Source organism: Nelumbo lutea, chromosome 8 (assembly GCF_056320005.1).
Source record: "Nelumbo lutea isolate HS-2025 chromosome 8, American lotus-T2T, whole genome shotgun sequence".
NCBI lineage: Eukaryota > Viridiplantae > Streptophyta > Magnoliopsida > Proteales > Nelumbonaceae > Nelumbo > Nelumbo lutea.
Genome location: NC_142691.1, coordinates 10,353,588 through 10,369,424, shown reverse-complemented (window position 1 = coordinate 10,369,424; position 15,837 = coordinate 10,353,588). Strand labels below are relative to the sequence as shown.

The 15,837-nt window shown below is 36.2% G+C and overlaps 1 protein-coding gene across 1 annotated transcript; it reads left to right on the top strand.

Moving 5' to 3' along the window:
* The first annotated feature begins 5,583 nt into the window (after positions 1-5,583).
* Positions 5,584-10,226, top strand: LOC148842659 (sulfite exporter TauE/SafE family protein 3-like). Its single transcript, XM_088958978.1, has 12 exons — positions 5,584-6,556; positions 6,687-6,846; positions 7,757-7,957; positions 8,084-8,148; positions 8,257-8,284; positions 8,381-8,472; positions 8,545-8,631; positions 8,779-8,829; positions 9,000-9,221; positions 9,397-9,490; positions 9,603-9,743; positions 9,863-10,226. The coding sequence occupies exons 1-12, from the start codon at positions 6,341-6,343 to the stop codon at positions 9,946-9,948; spliced, it is 1,443 nt and encodes a 480-aa protein (XP_088815104.1). The 5' UTR covers positions 5,584-6,340; the 3' UTR covers positions 9,949-10,226.
* Positions 10,227-15,837: the final 5,611 nt, after the last annotated feature.

The following is a 15,837-nucleotide window of genomic DNA, read 5'->3' as shown; positions in this document are numbered from 1 at the left end:
CAATGGGTGATCGACACGTTGAACAGGTCAACGTTAACGTGCGTTTGAACGTTAATGTGGTCTGGTCCGGTTCACGTGGAAATGAACTGGTTCGCGTGAATACAAATCGGTCGAGTACCCATCAAAAAGCCCCTTTTTCTTTTGATTCTTCTTTCATTCAGTTCTTTCTTCCGTTTCTCTCCACTGAACCCTACCCATACAACAGAGTAACTCTTGTCCATCGGCGGCGACAGAGTTCCAGCAGCGAACCGACGGCGACAGAGCTCCGACGGTGGCGATATATCCTTCTTCTCTTCTTTGACTCTCCATTGTTCTTCTTCTCTTCTTCTCTTCTTCTTCTTCTTCTCCGGTGGTAGGTCCAATCTAATCTGAAGGACAAACAGGGTTGCAACCACCTTCCATTCCTCTCTTTTTCTGTTGTTTTCTTTCTGGTATTCACAGTTCTCAGTACAGAGGACATGAGGTGGGAGGCCACGGCAAGATTTCAGGGGGATCTAGCAATTCAAAGAACTTAGAACTGCAACATTGTAAACAGACATGGACATGCTATTCGTGCAAGAATCGCTTCCACCCACCATGTTACCAGCTTTAATGTCCTCGCTTTCTTCATCTTCACCAGAAAACCAGTGGAAAGTAGGGTTAATAAAAGATGCTGCAACTAGAACTATGGTGCTCCTAGCGACGAGTGACCCTGCAACAGTCCCTCCAAACACCTACCTGTGACCTCCTGCAAGAGAGATAGTAAACAGAGACGACTTAGCAGAGGAAGATGAAACGGTGACCTCCTACAAAAATCTCTCCAAACATGACGCAGCCGTTGTCTCTCATAATAATGATTGGTGGCTTGGGTTTGTTCTTCGACCCAGGTGGTCGACTCTCGGTTTCCAAACAACTTCCGCTCGTCATTGCCAAATGCATTCGGTGGAGGAGAGTCAACAATAGCCGGTTCAACCAGCTAACGGAGAAAACTTTCATTAATTCGCGGGTGCACTCGTCCAGTGCACCCATGGGTACACAAAATGCAAGCTCGGAACTGGGTATAAATAACGGGTTAAGACTGCCGACAAGCCCTAGAACTAGTATCTGACCTAAAAAACGCTTTGGTTTGACAGTAGGTAACTCACCTATGATCTGATGTGGTTAAATTTATGACTACAAGGCAGATTAAACTATGGGTGCTCATAAAAATTTGGAAAATCAAAACAAAACGAGAAAACCAAACTAAAAAATATGGTTATTTCAACCAACCAGTTAAATCGAAGAATCGAACTGATAAAAAACCGAAACCGGTCTACTAATTAATTGGTAGTATATATTGGTTTGGTTTCGGTTCGAGGAATTGCAAAAATTAGTGATATTGGTTCGGTTTCAAAGAAGAGTGCACAATTCAATTAACCAGACCATGAGCACCCCTAGATCAAAGGGCTTATATTTAAGTTTGTTCTTTAAATTGGCCACTTTAGCATAAAAAAATTTATTCCATTTATATGGTGTTTGGCTACAAGGTTGGTTTTGTCTTCAAAATAAAAATAATTGCCACATCAGCCAAAACCAATATATTTTGCTGATGTGTCAATTGTTTTGTTTTGAAAAGTAAAAAAAAATTATATATATTGACAATTAGTGAACACCCTCTTAGCAGTCACACGAAATTAGGTAATAATTTATGTAATTTTAGGGTAAATTGCTGAAACCTCCCTTGAAGTTTGGTAATTACAATCAACTTCCCTGAACTTTTTGACATAGTTGCAAGTAGTCTTCCTTTGTAAGAATCCTCCACCAAGAGCCACAAAATGTTCAAAATACCCATGCTATTACTATTAAGGCTGGTTATTTATGCAAAAATAAAATAAAATAATAAAAATAATGATAATAACAATAATAATAAGAAGAAGAATAATACAAACTTTTTGAACAACAAAAATTAAGAGTGTAAAGTTGCAGCTTTACCTTTGAGTGATTGATATGAAGGGAAAATTTGGAAAATAAATCAATTTCAGAAAATAGATTAAAAGGGTTTGGGTTAATGATTGGTGTGAAGAGAAGTTTTGGAAAATAAACGTTTTGGTCAAAAGTAACTACATGGATATTTTGGACATTTTCATGCCTCTTGGTAGTGGAATCTAATAGAGGGGGTCTACTTGCAATTGTGCTGGAATGTACAGGGGAGGACATTGCAATTACCAAACTTTAGGGGATGTTACAGCAACGATCAAAAACTCCAGGGGAGGATTCAGCCATTTACCCTTAATTTTATTAGTTGGGAGTTGTGTGATGCACAAGTTTTGTTAAGCGAAATTTAAGCATAAAGAGCCCCATATAACACTCTTAAGTAGGTTGAGCAAAGTCCAAGTCCAACCAAACCATACTTAAAATTTCAAACCAATAAATTTACATTATTTTGTATTAATTTTAATTTTATCATTATTAGATAATTTTATATTAATTTTTAAATGGATTTTGAATGGATATTAATTGTTGATCTATTTTGTTATTTTTATTAATTTTATTGAGAAAAATATTTTATTACTTGTTACAACTTTTTTTATAAATTTTAACGAAACTTATTTTTATATTGCACTTAAGTGGATTTAAAATTTAATCCTTATCAATAATGACAAGTAATATTTTTTATTGTATCTAAGTAATTTCTTAATTTATTTTTACTGTAATTAATTGTTTTTTTATTTTATATGAAATTTAAATGGATTATAATTTTTAATCATTTTTATTAAATCGTCCTAACATTTTTATTAATATTACTTTTAACAGCATGTGAATAGATTTTAATTTTTAATTTATGAACTAGTTATTGTTATTAGTAGTTTAATTTTTATAAATTATTTCTAGTTAAACTTGTTTAATTATCTCATTTTTATTTTTAAATGAAATTTAAATTAGTAAAAACGAAATCTATTTAAGTGGATATTAAATATAATTTGTATGTTTACTAAAAATTATAGAATTTATTTGGAAATGTAATTTAAATGGGTTATAATTATAACTAAATGAAATATTACATTTCAAATACTAATAATTTTATTGTTAAGTGAATTAAATCATATTTATTCTAGAATAAACTTAGATAACTTAAAATTAATTTTTTTTGAAATAACAGAAGACTATTTATTCTAACAACCTACCTTTTAATATTAAATATATTTTAAATTATGAATAGATGGAATTCAATTTTTATAATTAGATGGAATTTCATTTATTAAAATTTATAATTAAATGCAAATATATTAAATAAATATAAAATTATAATTAAATTGAAATGGATATAGATTTTTCTTTTTATAAACCTAAGACATTTCCATTCAATTAACAAATCTTGGTATTAAGTTACAACAACAAGTAGTAATCCAGGAACAATAATTAATGAGCAAAAAATGAGCTACTTTGTGAGCAGCTACATTAGTTAATCTTTACACATGAAATATGGAGATTTCATTTGATCCAATGGTGCTATCACATCCAATAGACATCTACATTTATTTTGGTGGGGCCTTCCAAGAGTCTTAATTTTCCAAGAAGAGGGAGCTACTTTGTGAGCAGCTGCAGGTCCAATGGTATCACATCCAATAGACATCTACATTTATTTTGGTGGGGCCTTCCCAGAGTCTTAATTTTCCAAGAAGAGGGAGAAGTAGGTCTAGTGGTAGAGAGGGTGACATCGAGAGGACCCATTGCTTAACACAAATTCTGAAAAAGTTGTTACATGTGAAAGCACTTTCATGGAGAGAACAATTTTGATTCAAATGTTAACTTGTTGTGGCCTCTCCAAAATGGTCCATAATCAACACTAGAGTTGTCTTGTGATTCTTACCCTAATGTTATCGGTCATAAATCCAACTATTTAATATGCTAAGAAATTTTAGGCAATTTAATGGAGTAATCAAGAGAAAAGAGAATTAGCGGAATGGATTATTGGAGGACAGAGAGTCAATATCTTAATTAATGAGGAGATATAACCAGGGTAGCCATGAGAAAAAGGAGAGAATATTAGCAATAAGTTAATAAGTGAAGAGATAGATAGATTGATAGATAGATATAACTAAGGAATTTTATGCAATTCAATGGATCAGTGAGAGGAGAGAGAATTAGTGGCATGCAGGAGTTTTTGGAGGAAGAATAAGTGATGTGATTAATGGAAGATAGATGGATGAATTAGTAAGAAAAGGAGATAAGGGTCTGTTTGGTTTGTTTTTGGAATTGGAATTGGAATGGTCTATTTTCATAACCTGTTTGGTTCACATAAGAATTGGAATAAGCTGGAATGAGATCTCATTTCCAAGGGAAGGGGAGGGAATGACAATTACCACAAATTGGGGAATGTCATTCCACCAGAAATGAGAATGGGATTCAGATTCTGCCCAACCAAATTGTTGAAATCAGAATGAGTCATTCCAATTCTAATTCCCAACCCATTTCCCACCAAGCAAACAGGCCCTTAATAATTCTTTTATAAAAAGTGATAATGGAAAAAATCTTAAAAGTGATTGACTTATTGAATTATTTTGTTCCATTTAAAAAAAAATAACGAGAAATAAAAAACCAAAAAAAATAAATACCCAATTAAAAATAAAAAACTTTAAATAGAGAACGTACAACTAGCCGTCACCAGTTGGTTGTTACACAGAGAGAGTTATTTCCTAATAAAAGGGAAACCAAAGTGGTTGTGGGTTGTGAGAGAGTTTAAATAGACTCATATTTAATTTTTATTTATTTTTTAATTTCATAAAAAACATAAAAATTCTAAGGGTTTTAACTGTTCAATCCACCCTTAAAAATCTTAGTTCCATCTTATGGGTGGATTCAATCCTGACCGTGGATTGAAACTTAGCTCCACGCTTGGAATTAGAAATCTGGGAAATCTTAGCTCCACGCTGACCTCGGTTCCCTCGTTCTCCTTTGGATTAATTTGTCCCCCTACGTGCATGCATCAAGTATCATTCCGCGCGACTCCGAGTCCCCAGCGGTTCACCTCATCAAAATTAAAATACAGGGCCAATCAATATCCCCCACACCATTTAAGCCCCCGTGGGACGAGGGCAACCGACACTGTTACGAGTATAACTGTTGACGATTCAGACTCGGTTTATGCTGGTACAACGCGTAAAGTTCAGCTTGGCGTCACAGTAAAAAAAATTTTTTTTCCCTTTTATTAGGGAACCCGTAGCTCTGATACACTGACACTAATTATGAGTGAGACTCAGAGAGCAAGTAGGTCAAACTTTATCGTTTTGTGCGTTTTTTCTACTGGTTCAGTGGGTCATGTCGGTTTACATTTTTAATATTTTTATTTCCAAAAAGAAACTTAAAAACAAAAAAAAAAAAATTAATAGAAGACCACTGAAGATCTAGCGGGAGCGGTCCCGCTGGATCACTGGCGGTAATCCTACAAATAGTTCTTCCTGTTCCTTCTCTGCCAGATCGACCCAAATTTGGACTTTTGGAGTCATTCTGAAATTTGTTATTCTTTATTCTGTCCAATCAGAAAGCGGCACGGTAGAGCTCACACGGTCGAACCAGCGTGATCGCTCCCGCTAGATTATCATTCGAAGAAAAACGAGAACCAGTGAAAAAATAATGGAAGTGTTGCTATATAAACGGGATCTCCCCGCCCGTAGAGCTCATGACGGAAACTGCAGCAATTGCAAATTGGGTTTAACATTGTTAATCCCTTCGGCCTAGTTGCCAAAAGATTTCGATCCCTTTCCCGTAGTTCTTCTCTGCTGTTTCTTCTAGATTTTACAGTCGCCGTTGAGTCACCTATTCCGGCCTGTGGTACCTCACCAGCTCCTACTTGTCGGTGGGATTCCATAGAATCCGGCCTATAAAACGAACTCGGCTGTGGAGAACAGTGGACAGCACTCCCTGGATTCAGTTTGAGCAAGGTCAGAATTTCCGAAATTCCGGAACGAAATCAGCAGAATATTTCGGTCCAAACTGGGGAGGGGGAATACGAAAAATTTTGGATGATATATAAGTAGATGAAAGTATTGGCAACAGAATCATACAAGCATCATCTGAAGAGTTTAATTGTTTTCCTGAAGACTCATTCTGTAGCCAGGCCGAAATTTCGTTCTGCACGAAACCGAATTTTAAATCCTTTCGGCACCCCACCACGTGGGTTTGCTGCCAAACAGCTGCTGCAGTAGCTGATTTTGATGTCGAATTGAGCTTTTCTGCAGTGAACTTCTGAATTGTGCTGCGGAGTTGAGCTTTTGCTTCCCCTTGTTGATCTGGACGACATAAGAGACTTGGGAAATTGAAGCACCTCGGTGTGATAAAGAGTGGGTTTACGAGTTGAGCTTTTGCTTCCCCTTGTGCTGCGATGTCTGGAACTGAAGCAAAATGGAAAACTCTGCAATGGGTAGCAACGGTTGTGCTCAGCTTGCTTCTGGTTTCTGTGTTTGCTTCTGCAGAGCGGACTCTGAAAGACGACGCTTTAAGAAACAAAGGAACCGCAGAGGTTCATTCAAATTATCTTGTACAAATTAAAACTTTCATTTGGCAAGCGGGTAAATCAGGTTATCATCATGTGTGGCCTGTAAGTACAATTTCATGAGATTTAATTTCAATGTTTCCTTTGTCGACGAACTCCGGTCTCAATTGATGAATCAATCTATCAAGTATGTGCTTTTAACTAACAAGTATTAATTAATTAATTCTCTTTACAGCCTATGAAATTCGGGTGGGAAATCGTTCTTGGCACCATAATTGGATTCTGTGGAGCAGCGTTTGGGAGTGTGGGCGGCGTTGGTGGTGGTGGGATTTTCGTTCCCATGCTCACTCTGATTATTGGGTTTGATGCAAAATCATCCACAGCAATATCGAAATGTAAGACATGGCAGTTTGTCTACTACTCTGAAACTAGCTAGAACAATAATTAATGATGCATACAAAACTAAACAACGCCATATATAGACTCCGCCGGCCGGAGGTGAAGGAATTAAAAGTTGAAAACCCATCTCATGCTTGAGATATTACTGCCCTTTTTCTACTAGTTAGGCCTAGTTCTTCAAGATCCCATAACATTTCTGCCTGAGAATCCCCCCTGTGGTCAGTTCATTCTCTCAGAAGGAAAGGTAAACATTGAAAACATCTTCTAGTCACTCGCAGAGAGATAGAAACCTAGACAAAATACCTCGGTCTTCCCAAGCTGAAACCTATTGCGCAGCTGTCAAGCTCCTCTCCGACGAGTTGAAATTTGTATGAAACTGGAAGAAAACTGATGCATACAAAGTTTGAAGTGTCAAAACTGAATTTTTTTTTTAATCAAGGTAGAGAAGTTGACTCATTTTTTAGTAACCGTTTCATTTTTCTTCTCCTGCACTGGATTTTATAGGCCCTGACAAATTAACTACTACCTTGACATAACCCAGATCTAACCCGATCGAATTAAATTTATCTTTGTACCCTTCTTTTTCTGGTATCTCATTGGGTTTCTGAAATAGAACTTTGGAACACTATTGATGAATTTGATGAGCTTGGAAATGTGAAACCATTAATTGACTGTATTATTTCTTAGAATTTTGCTAGGTACCCACAAATTTCTGTCACGTCACTTAATGTCCTTGGAAGTAAAACCCAGTTAAACCTATCAGAATTTACCATGTTTTTGACATGAACAACGTACCCACCATTTTTTTGCTTGAAGGATAAAAGGGAATTTCACCGATTTATGCTATGTTGATCCCACCATACAGCAACAGTTGAGGTTATAACAGTCCTGTTCATTTTTCCCCAGGTATGATCATGGGTGCATCAGCATCAACGGTGTACTGCAATCTCAGGCTAAGGCATCCAACTCTTGATATGCCCATTATCGACTACGACTTGGCAATGCTCTTCCAGCCTATGCTTATGCTAGGAATCAGTATTGGGGTCGCTTTTAATGTGATATTTGCTAACTGGATGCTCACAGTACTGCTAATCGTCCTCTTCTTAGGTATAATGTCTGTTTGAATTGAATGGTATTCTCCCTTGCTACATGTTTGATTCAAACTCAAAGAATCCTTGATAGACCATAGTGGTCGCAATGGTGCCTTCTGTGATTGATTACTGCGATTTTCAGGCTTGTCAACTAAGTCATTTTTCAAGGGCATCGAAACCTGGAAAAAGGAAACCATAAAGAAAAAGGTAGACCATAAATCCACCGTCTGTTTGTAGATATTATATATCAGCTAAAGTCAACTTGATCTGAATTTGTTCTCGCTCTTGATGAAACCAACCTGTTTATCATTTCAGGAAGCTGCCAAGCGTCTGGAGTCAAATGGTGAGTTGGTTCATTCCTTCTGTTAACTGTCAGATACGCCACAAATTTGTTTCCTTCTTCCTGGAATTGATTCGTATATATCTCCATATGTATCAGGTACCAGCAATGAACAAGTGGAACATAAGATTCCACCCAGTAGTTCAAGCAATGGCCCTCAAAAGGAGACCAAAGAATCTAGAGAGAGAGAAGTGAGTATGCTATTCAAAGCTGTATTTATGCCTCCTAGGATTTCCAAGACTAAACTTCTATATCAAAACCAGGTTCCCATTCTCAAGAATGTCTACTGGAAGGAACTAGGCCTTCTCGTTTTCGTCTGGGTTGCTTTTCTTATTCTGCAAATTGTCAAGGTTCGCCTCTCTCCCTCTCTCTCTCTAGCTAGGTAGGTAGGTGGGGTAGGTATAGCCGTGTAGCTTGCTCATTATTTCTATCGTTATCCCAATGCTTCATTCAACGTATGAACTAACCGACTGAAAAACTGAACATGTTGGAGACAGAATCACACAACAACCTGTTCGACGATATATTGGGTTTTGAACTTATTACAGGTACATTCTGTATTTTGGTCGGAGAAGTTACTTCTCTTTGGTTTTACATTTTCAGCTGAACTAAATAAGCTCAGCGGAGTGGTGGCCCCATAGCTTCATTGTTGTAGCCACCACCCAGGAAAAATCCTGTTCAAGAACCGAAAAAGAAAACTCTTTCCCATATTTTGCAGATCCCTGTAGCCGTCGGTGTGAGTTTGTACGAGGGAGTTAGCCTGTATAAAGGATGGAAAGTGATTGGATCCAAGGGAGACAAGGGCACAAACTGGCGAGTGCATCAACTGATCCTCTACTGCTGCTGCGGAATACTGGCTGGAGTAGTCGGTGGCCTGCTTGGTCTTGGTGGAGGTTTCATTTTGGGTCCTCTTTTCTTGGAAATGGGCGTCCCTCCCGAGGTGTGCCTTCTACCTCTTTTTCCTTGTAGTAGCTTCTGAATCTGCTCTCTGATAAAAAAACTACAACAATTAATGCGATACCGCTTTACGTGAAAGCTTCTTGTATTATCTTCATATGGCTTGAATAAATAATAATCCAGAGTCTGATAAGTTCAGAAAACCTGGGTCTGTGTAGGTTTCAAGTGCTACGGCCACCTTTGCCATGATGTTCTCTTCATCCATGTCCGTGGTGGAATATTACCTTCTGAAGCGTTTTCCAATTCCATACGGTAATCATCAAATGAACCCAAACTCCATGATTCTATTCGTATAGTTTGCTTAGAGCGACTGAATCAAGTACATATATCCCTATATATTAATTACTTGCTATTCATTTGGCAGCTCTCTACTTCACCGCCGTGGCAACTGTGGCTGCCTTTGTAGGGCAGCGTGTAGTGAGAAGGCTGATCATTTTATTGGGGAGGGCGTCTCTCATCATCTTCATTCTATCCCTTACAATCTTTGTTAGTGCAATCTCACTAGGTGAGCATCAATCTGCTGAAAAAAAAACAAGTGACAGAATAATTTATCTTTCAGTACTCTCAGTCTGATCAAAACTACGGCTTCTTTAGTCCTAATGGCTCTTTTGTTCTATTTAACAGGTGGGATTGGCATATCACGTATGATTCACAAGATTGAGCGACACGAGTACATGGGTTTGGAGAACCTCTGCAACTATAATCCTTAGTATTAACCTCTCTTCTTTTTGTATTAATTTCTTAATTTAGCTAAAATACTGAAGACTACCCACTCTAACATCTAACAACCACACTTCAGATCTATCTCCTCCATATATAATTATCTCTGCAGCCTACTCTTTGATTATAATGTTCACTAACAATTACGGATCGATCAGCTCCTTTAATTTCCTTCTGTTCAGACTGGATGTAATGGCCAATGTTTGTGATTGCTAGAATACATTTTTGGCCCCATATATATATATACGCAATGCGACTTCCTTCCAAAGTCGATAAGTTATTAGAATATCCATTAAACCCCTTACCAGTTAAAACTGTCTTCTATGGAATTAATGCTTTCCACAAGTACTGTGATAATTCGATTAGGCTGTGTTTGGTTTGAAGGAAAAAGTAGGTAAAGGTAGGGAAACCTACATAGCCTTAATTGATAGTCTGATAGGAAAGTAGAACGACTCTTGATCGTACTATAGATCATCCTCCAAAGCTCTACGGACTTTATCATAAATAGTTGGAATTCTTTGCATCAGTGGAAGACCCATTACCATTCTCTTGTAGCTGGCCTGGAAGGCTGGAACTAATTAGGCTTTGTGAAACCTGTGCTTATCTGATAAGCTAAGAAGATCAAGTTCTGTTTGGCCATGACCATGTCACATGGACCAGGCATAGATTGACCTAGGGTGCAAATGGATCCGATCCGATCCAAGATCTGATCCTATTTAGTCGAATTCAGATTACCCCTGGTCAGATCTTTGGATCGGATTTGGATCATCCCTATCCGATCCGAGAAGATGATTTGATGTGTTATATATTTATAAATATAAATATATATAATATATATATTATTTATTTATTTATATTATATTTTTATAAATTTATTACATTATTTATTTTTTTATAAAAATATGTATATATTTAATGAAAATAAGTATTTTTGTTTTTTTCTTTATTTAAGTTGATATATTTTATTTCTTCTTTTAATAATTTATTATTTAAAAAAAAAAACAAGTCGGAATAAATCAGATCTAAAAATTCGATAGGATTCGAATTCAGATCGAGTCCCATAAATCCAATCAGATGTTTGTGTGTGCCCAAAATTAATATGTGTGTGAGTGCCCAAAATTAATTAAGCACCTAATCGACAATGATTCCTTGCATCAACCCTCCCTGCCTTTACAATATTGCCCATACATTGACTATTGACGGCAACAGAAAAATGGGATTACGATATCTCAAACAGAAAATCTGACTAGCTTAGTGCAAAAGCCAAAAAGGATATATAGGCAAAATGGATGCCCAACTACCCTTGCATTTGAGTTTTATAATGCTTTTATAGTTATAGGTTATGTTTGGTTGCTATGTTCTTTTTTAACCCCAAACTTTATTCTAAGTGGAGGGGCAGCTACCTTAAAATTCTATTAATCAACCAATATCAAAAGTAAAGATAACTACAAGAGAAGATGTAACCTGCCTTGCCCCAAAGCCCCCACAACATTTGCACTTCCTATCCCACTCAACCTTGACTAGCAGCATTAAAAATAAAACTATAAACAATCTCAAACAAAGTAAAACATAGAACCCATCAATCAATACGCAAAACTGCGAGACTCATAGAATCCTTTTTAAGGGCCCATTTGGTTCATTGGAATAGGGGTTTGGAACCATTTCAATTCTAACTGTTTGATTGGACAAAATCAGAATCTTATTCCCATTCTTGATGGAATGGCACTCCCCCATTTGAGAGAATGTCCATTCCCTTCCCCTCCTTGGGAATGAAATCCCATTCCAACTGACTTTAGTTCCAATTCCAATTTTGATTCCAGTTTTGGCTACAAACCAAACGAACCCTAAGAAATTCTTGAGCTCACAGGAAGACCTTGAAGAGAATTGAGAATCTGGTATCTCTTTTTAGTGATATCCTAGTTAGTAGATCCACACAATGATTTCTTTCACAAAGTGTGTGATAGAATTTGACTCTCATGGAATATTGCACAGCACTTTGACATCCCTTAAAATGAAAATATTATATCACACCATGGAGCAGATGTCTTACTAATGAGAAGCAAACCATCATAAAGAGCCATGCATTTGTATAATAAGGAAGTACCATCACCATAGTGTTATAGAATAAAACTTATTCAAGGACTTCACTTAACTATTTAAGCTTTTGGGTTGAATATATAGTTCTTTGAGATGGTATCAGAGCCACTTCGACCAAGTGGTTTAGTGTTCAATTTTCATTACCCCCATTATAATTAATTAAGTTTCAGCACAAGGTATGAGTGGGCTTGTGTTGTCCATGCTTCAACACTTAAAGCCCAATGGGTTTTCATGTGACAGGACATGTTATAGAATAAAACCTATTCAAGGACCTCACTTAGCAGCTTAAGCTTTTAGGTTGAATGGTTCTATGAGACATATAAACTATGAAAGGCATAACAGAAAGCTACATTGTCCGTGCACGTAAAACAAAGGAAAACATTTCCTTGGAGTAGTGTAAGGGGGTGTTTGGCAACATGGTTGGTTTTGTTTTTAAAAATAAAAACAACTGCAATATCATCTAAAACAATAGTTTTACTTATGTAATAGTTGTTTATGCTTTTGAAAACAAAACTAACCATATTGTCGAACACTAATGATTTCCTTGGAATAGGGTGTCTTAGGGGGTGTTCAGCAACATGGTTTTGTTTTTGAAAACAAAAACAACTGCCATGTCATCTAAAACAATACAGCTTTACTGATGTGATAATCGTTTATGTTTTTGAAAACAAAACCAACCATATTGTCAAACACCCACTTAATTTGGTTCTATATAAAACAGAGGAAAAATAATGGTTTCTGCCATTGAATATGAAAATGAATCATATTCCTAATTTTTCTAGTTCTTTGCTTTTGTTGGTGCATGAACATAGCCTTATAAAAGGCAATAAATCCGGTTAATCCAACTTGAAGCTGAACTGAACCAACTCAGTCTCCAAACTCTTGTTACAAAACCAAACCCGTGGCCGACGGTTAATCTATGCCCAACCATTATCCGAACAGGGCCCCAAATCTTCTCTCTCTCTCTCTTACTGCCGTTCTCTTCAACTTTCAAAGACTATATGAGATTTCCTACTCACTTTTCCTATTCATTTTCTACCCGCCGTGAATTGCAGCCACACATCTCTACCATGAATTGAGAGAGGTGTGACTGTAGAAATCTGGGTTATTCAGAGACCGACCACCTATCACCTTGTTCATGCATGCTTACGGTTGGAAAACAAACTTGAATGGTAAAGAAAAATAAATGTGGCAAAGACGCATCACCTTCTATCATAAGAATGCCACCCTTCTTTTTCTTAGTCAGACCAAAAAAGACTGAAGTGGTCCATGATATAATAATGGATATGGACATCGGATATAATGGAATGATGAAATAGGATTCCATGTAACCGACCCATTTAATTGGGATAATGCTTTGATGATAATGATAATAATGAAAAGCTTTGTTTTGCAAAATGGCAGTAAGCAAGTGAACTTAAAACTTTTTGGACCAACAGAATGAACGTAGCCTAAAATCATTTCATCGTGCGTTCGAGTTATTGACTGACTCACTCAACTATAAGGCATTAAGACTTTTGAAACCGACGATTGTTATTCAGTTGACTTTTTTGTGTTGTTTAGAAAATCAGACCGGACCCGGGTGGTTGAATCGTGACCCAGGGTTCGGCCATACCTTAATAATTGAATTTGCTCAAAACCTGCTAAAAATCGATTAATCGACCGGTTGAATCGGAAAATCAGTGAATTGGTATCAGATTCATGAAACCGTCCGGATTCATACACAAGTAAAATTTTAAAATGTTAATAAGATTTGAAGTCAAAACCTCTTATTTTTATAGATTATTTAATTAATAACTATTTATTATATATATATATATATATATATATTATATTATTATACACGTATTTAAAAAAATGTAAATTAAGGTTTGCATATAACATTTTTAATGACCCATAGTATATGTATATATATACCACATCATCATGATTCAACTCCGATTGAACCTATGATGTGCCCGATCCGATTATCTGAACATTTTCCAATATTAGGACTCAAATGTTACATTTAGATGAGTGGGTCCCACCATGGCCACAGACACGGTTGAACATTGGATGGTTGGAATTAAATGTGTTTCTTTATTATTATTTTGTACGAGTAGGAAGTGTTGCAGTCGAGCTCACGAATGGTTTCAGGTCAAGAATGTCCATTTAGGTGATGGCTGACATGATAACTTGTTCACGTTGCTGGTTTTGGGTAGTTAGCGCCAAAGTATTTAATAAGTACGTGTGAAATGAAATGAATTCCTTCTCTCGGGTGGGAACTGGGAAACCCCATATGAATATCCTGATGAATCTCAATTATTCCATCATGGCTCATCGGACGCATTAAATGAAAGCCCATCTACTGGCCCAGAAGTTCGCCACCCCAAGTCCAAGTGACCCATTGAAAAAAAAAAAGGCCCAACTCTCATGGAACAATCAGGGACCACATCAAAAACATAGTCATTTCATTCAAAGAGTATCAATATTTTAATAGATTTCTCATTCTTGTGCCAAAGAATAACGCATAGATCCTCATAATTAAGGTGATTTTGAATGGCAACGGGAAGGGTTTGGGGTGGGGATTATATTCTCCATTCTTGATCTCGATTCTCATCAAGGATAAAAATTGTCTTTATCCTCAACCTCTGATGAAGATAAGTTCCCCATAGGGACCAAAATCCTCAAATTTTTTTACTTAAAAATATTTTTTGAAAAATAAATTTACTTAACATAAAAGGAAATTTTTAAAATATAAATAATATTATATATAATATATATTTAATATGAATAAATTTATATTCTTCCTAGTGGAATGGCATCCACTCATTTGAGAAAATGGCCATTCCCCCCCTCCCCCCTCTCTTAGGAATAAAATCCCATTCCAATTAATTCTAATTCCCATTCCGATTCTTGTCTAAACCAAACAAAATATAAGAATAGACCATTCCAATGCCGGTTTCAATTCCAATTTCAATTACAAACCAAACAGACCCTACAAATATTTTCACATTTCAAGATTTCAATCAACACATCTCTCTTCGAATGGTATTAACCTTTAAAATTGGCCACATGTCCTAAATCTCCCTAGTGTTTGGGTGGGATTCAAAAATAAATACATATCATATGATATGCATCTAATAATTAGCATATTTTGAACCTTGTGTGACATGTCGCAATTTATGCCACTCAAAGTCCATCCATTTCATGTAGCCCCTTAGGTGGTGTTTGGTTTAAAGGAAAAAGTAGGAAAACGAAAGGAAATACAAGGAAACCTTTACAAACACTGTAAGAGTTTCCCTACCTTTCTTTTATTTTTCTCTCATTTTCCTTCAAACCAAACAAATAATTATTGAAAGGCGTTTCCTAGAAAATAATGTAACACCAAAGTTGTTAATGGCCAGCTGGGCTCAGCTAAAGACAGCATTCTATTTCAAGCATACAGCCATTTTTTTGGAGTGGGCTATGGCAACACTGTCATATCATTATGCTCTTTTTTTTTTTTTTGTATTATTCTCTTTAAATTTTTATTTGTTGATTTTAGGGTTTTACTATGATATTGGGAAGACGTGATATCATACAAAAATTTAATCAATATTATAAAAGCAGTAACCAATCACGTGGTATTTATTAAAATTCATGAGAATGGGGTTAGGATGTACGTGGATCGAATACAAATTAAATTAGATAATATTTGAATTCAAATCTTATTAGAAAATCCGATATTCAAATTTAATTTGATATCTGGCGGATGTTGAAAATTAATATTCGAATTTGAATTCAACCAATTAATTATTTTA

What these genes read in the sequence shown, in the direction of transcription:
- LOC148842659 (XM_088958978.1), top strand. Translation starts at nt 6,341, where the DNA reads ATGTCTGGAACTGAAGCAAAATGGAAAACTCTGCAATGGGTAGCAACG. An exon ending in ATCCACAGCAATATCGAAAT is followed by an intron (nt 6,847 to 7,756) that starts GTAAGACATGGC and finishes ATTTTTCCCCAG; the next exon opens with GTATGATCATGGGTGCATCA. An exon ending in TTATTCTGCAAATTGTCAAG is followed by an intron (nt 8,632 to 8,778) that starts GTTCGCCTCTCT and finishes TGTTGGAGACAG; the next exon opens with AATCACACAACAACCTGTTC.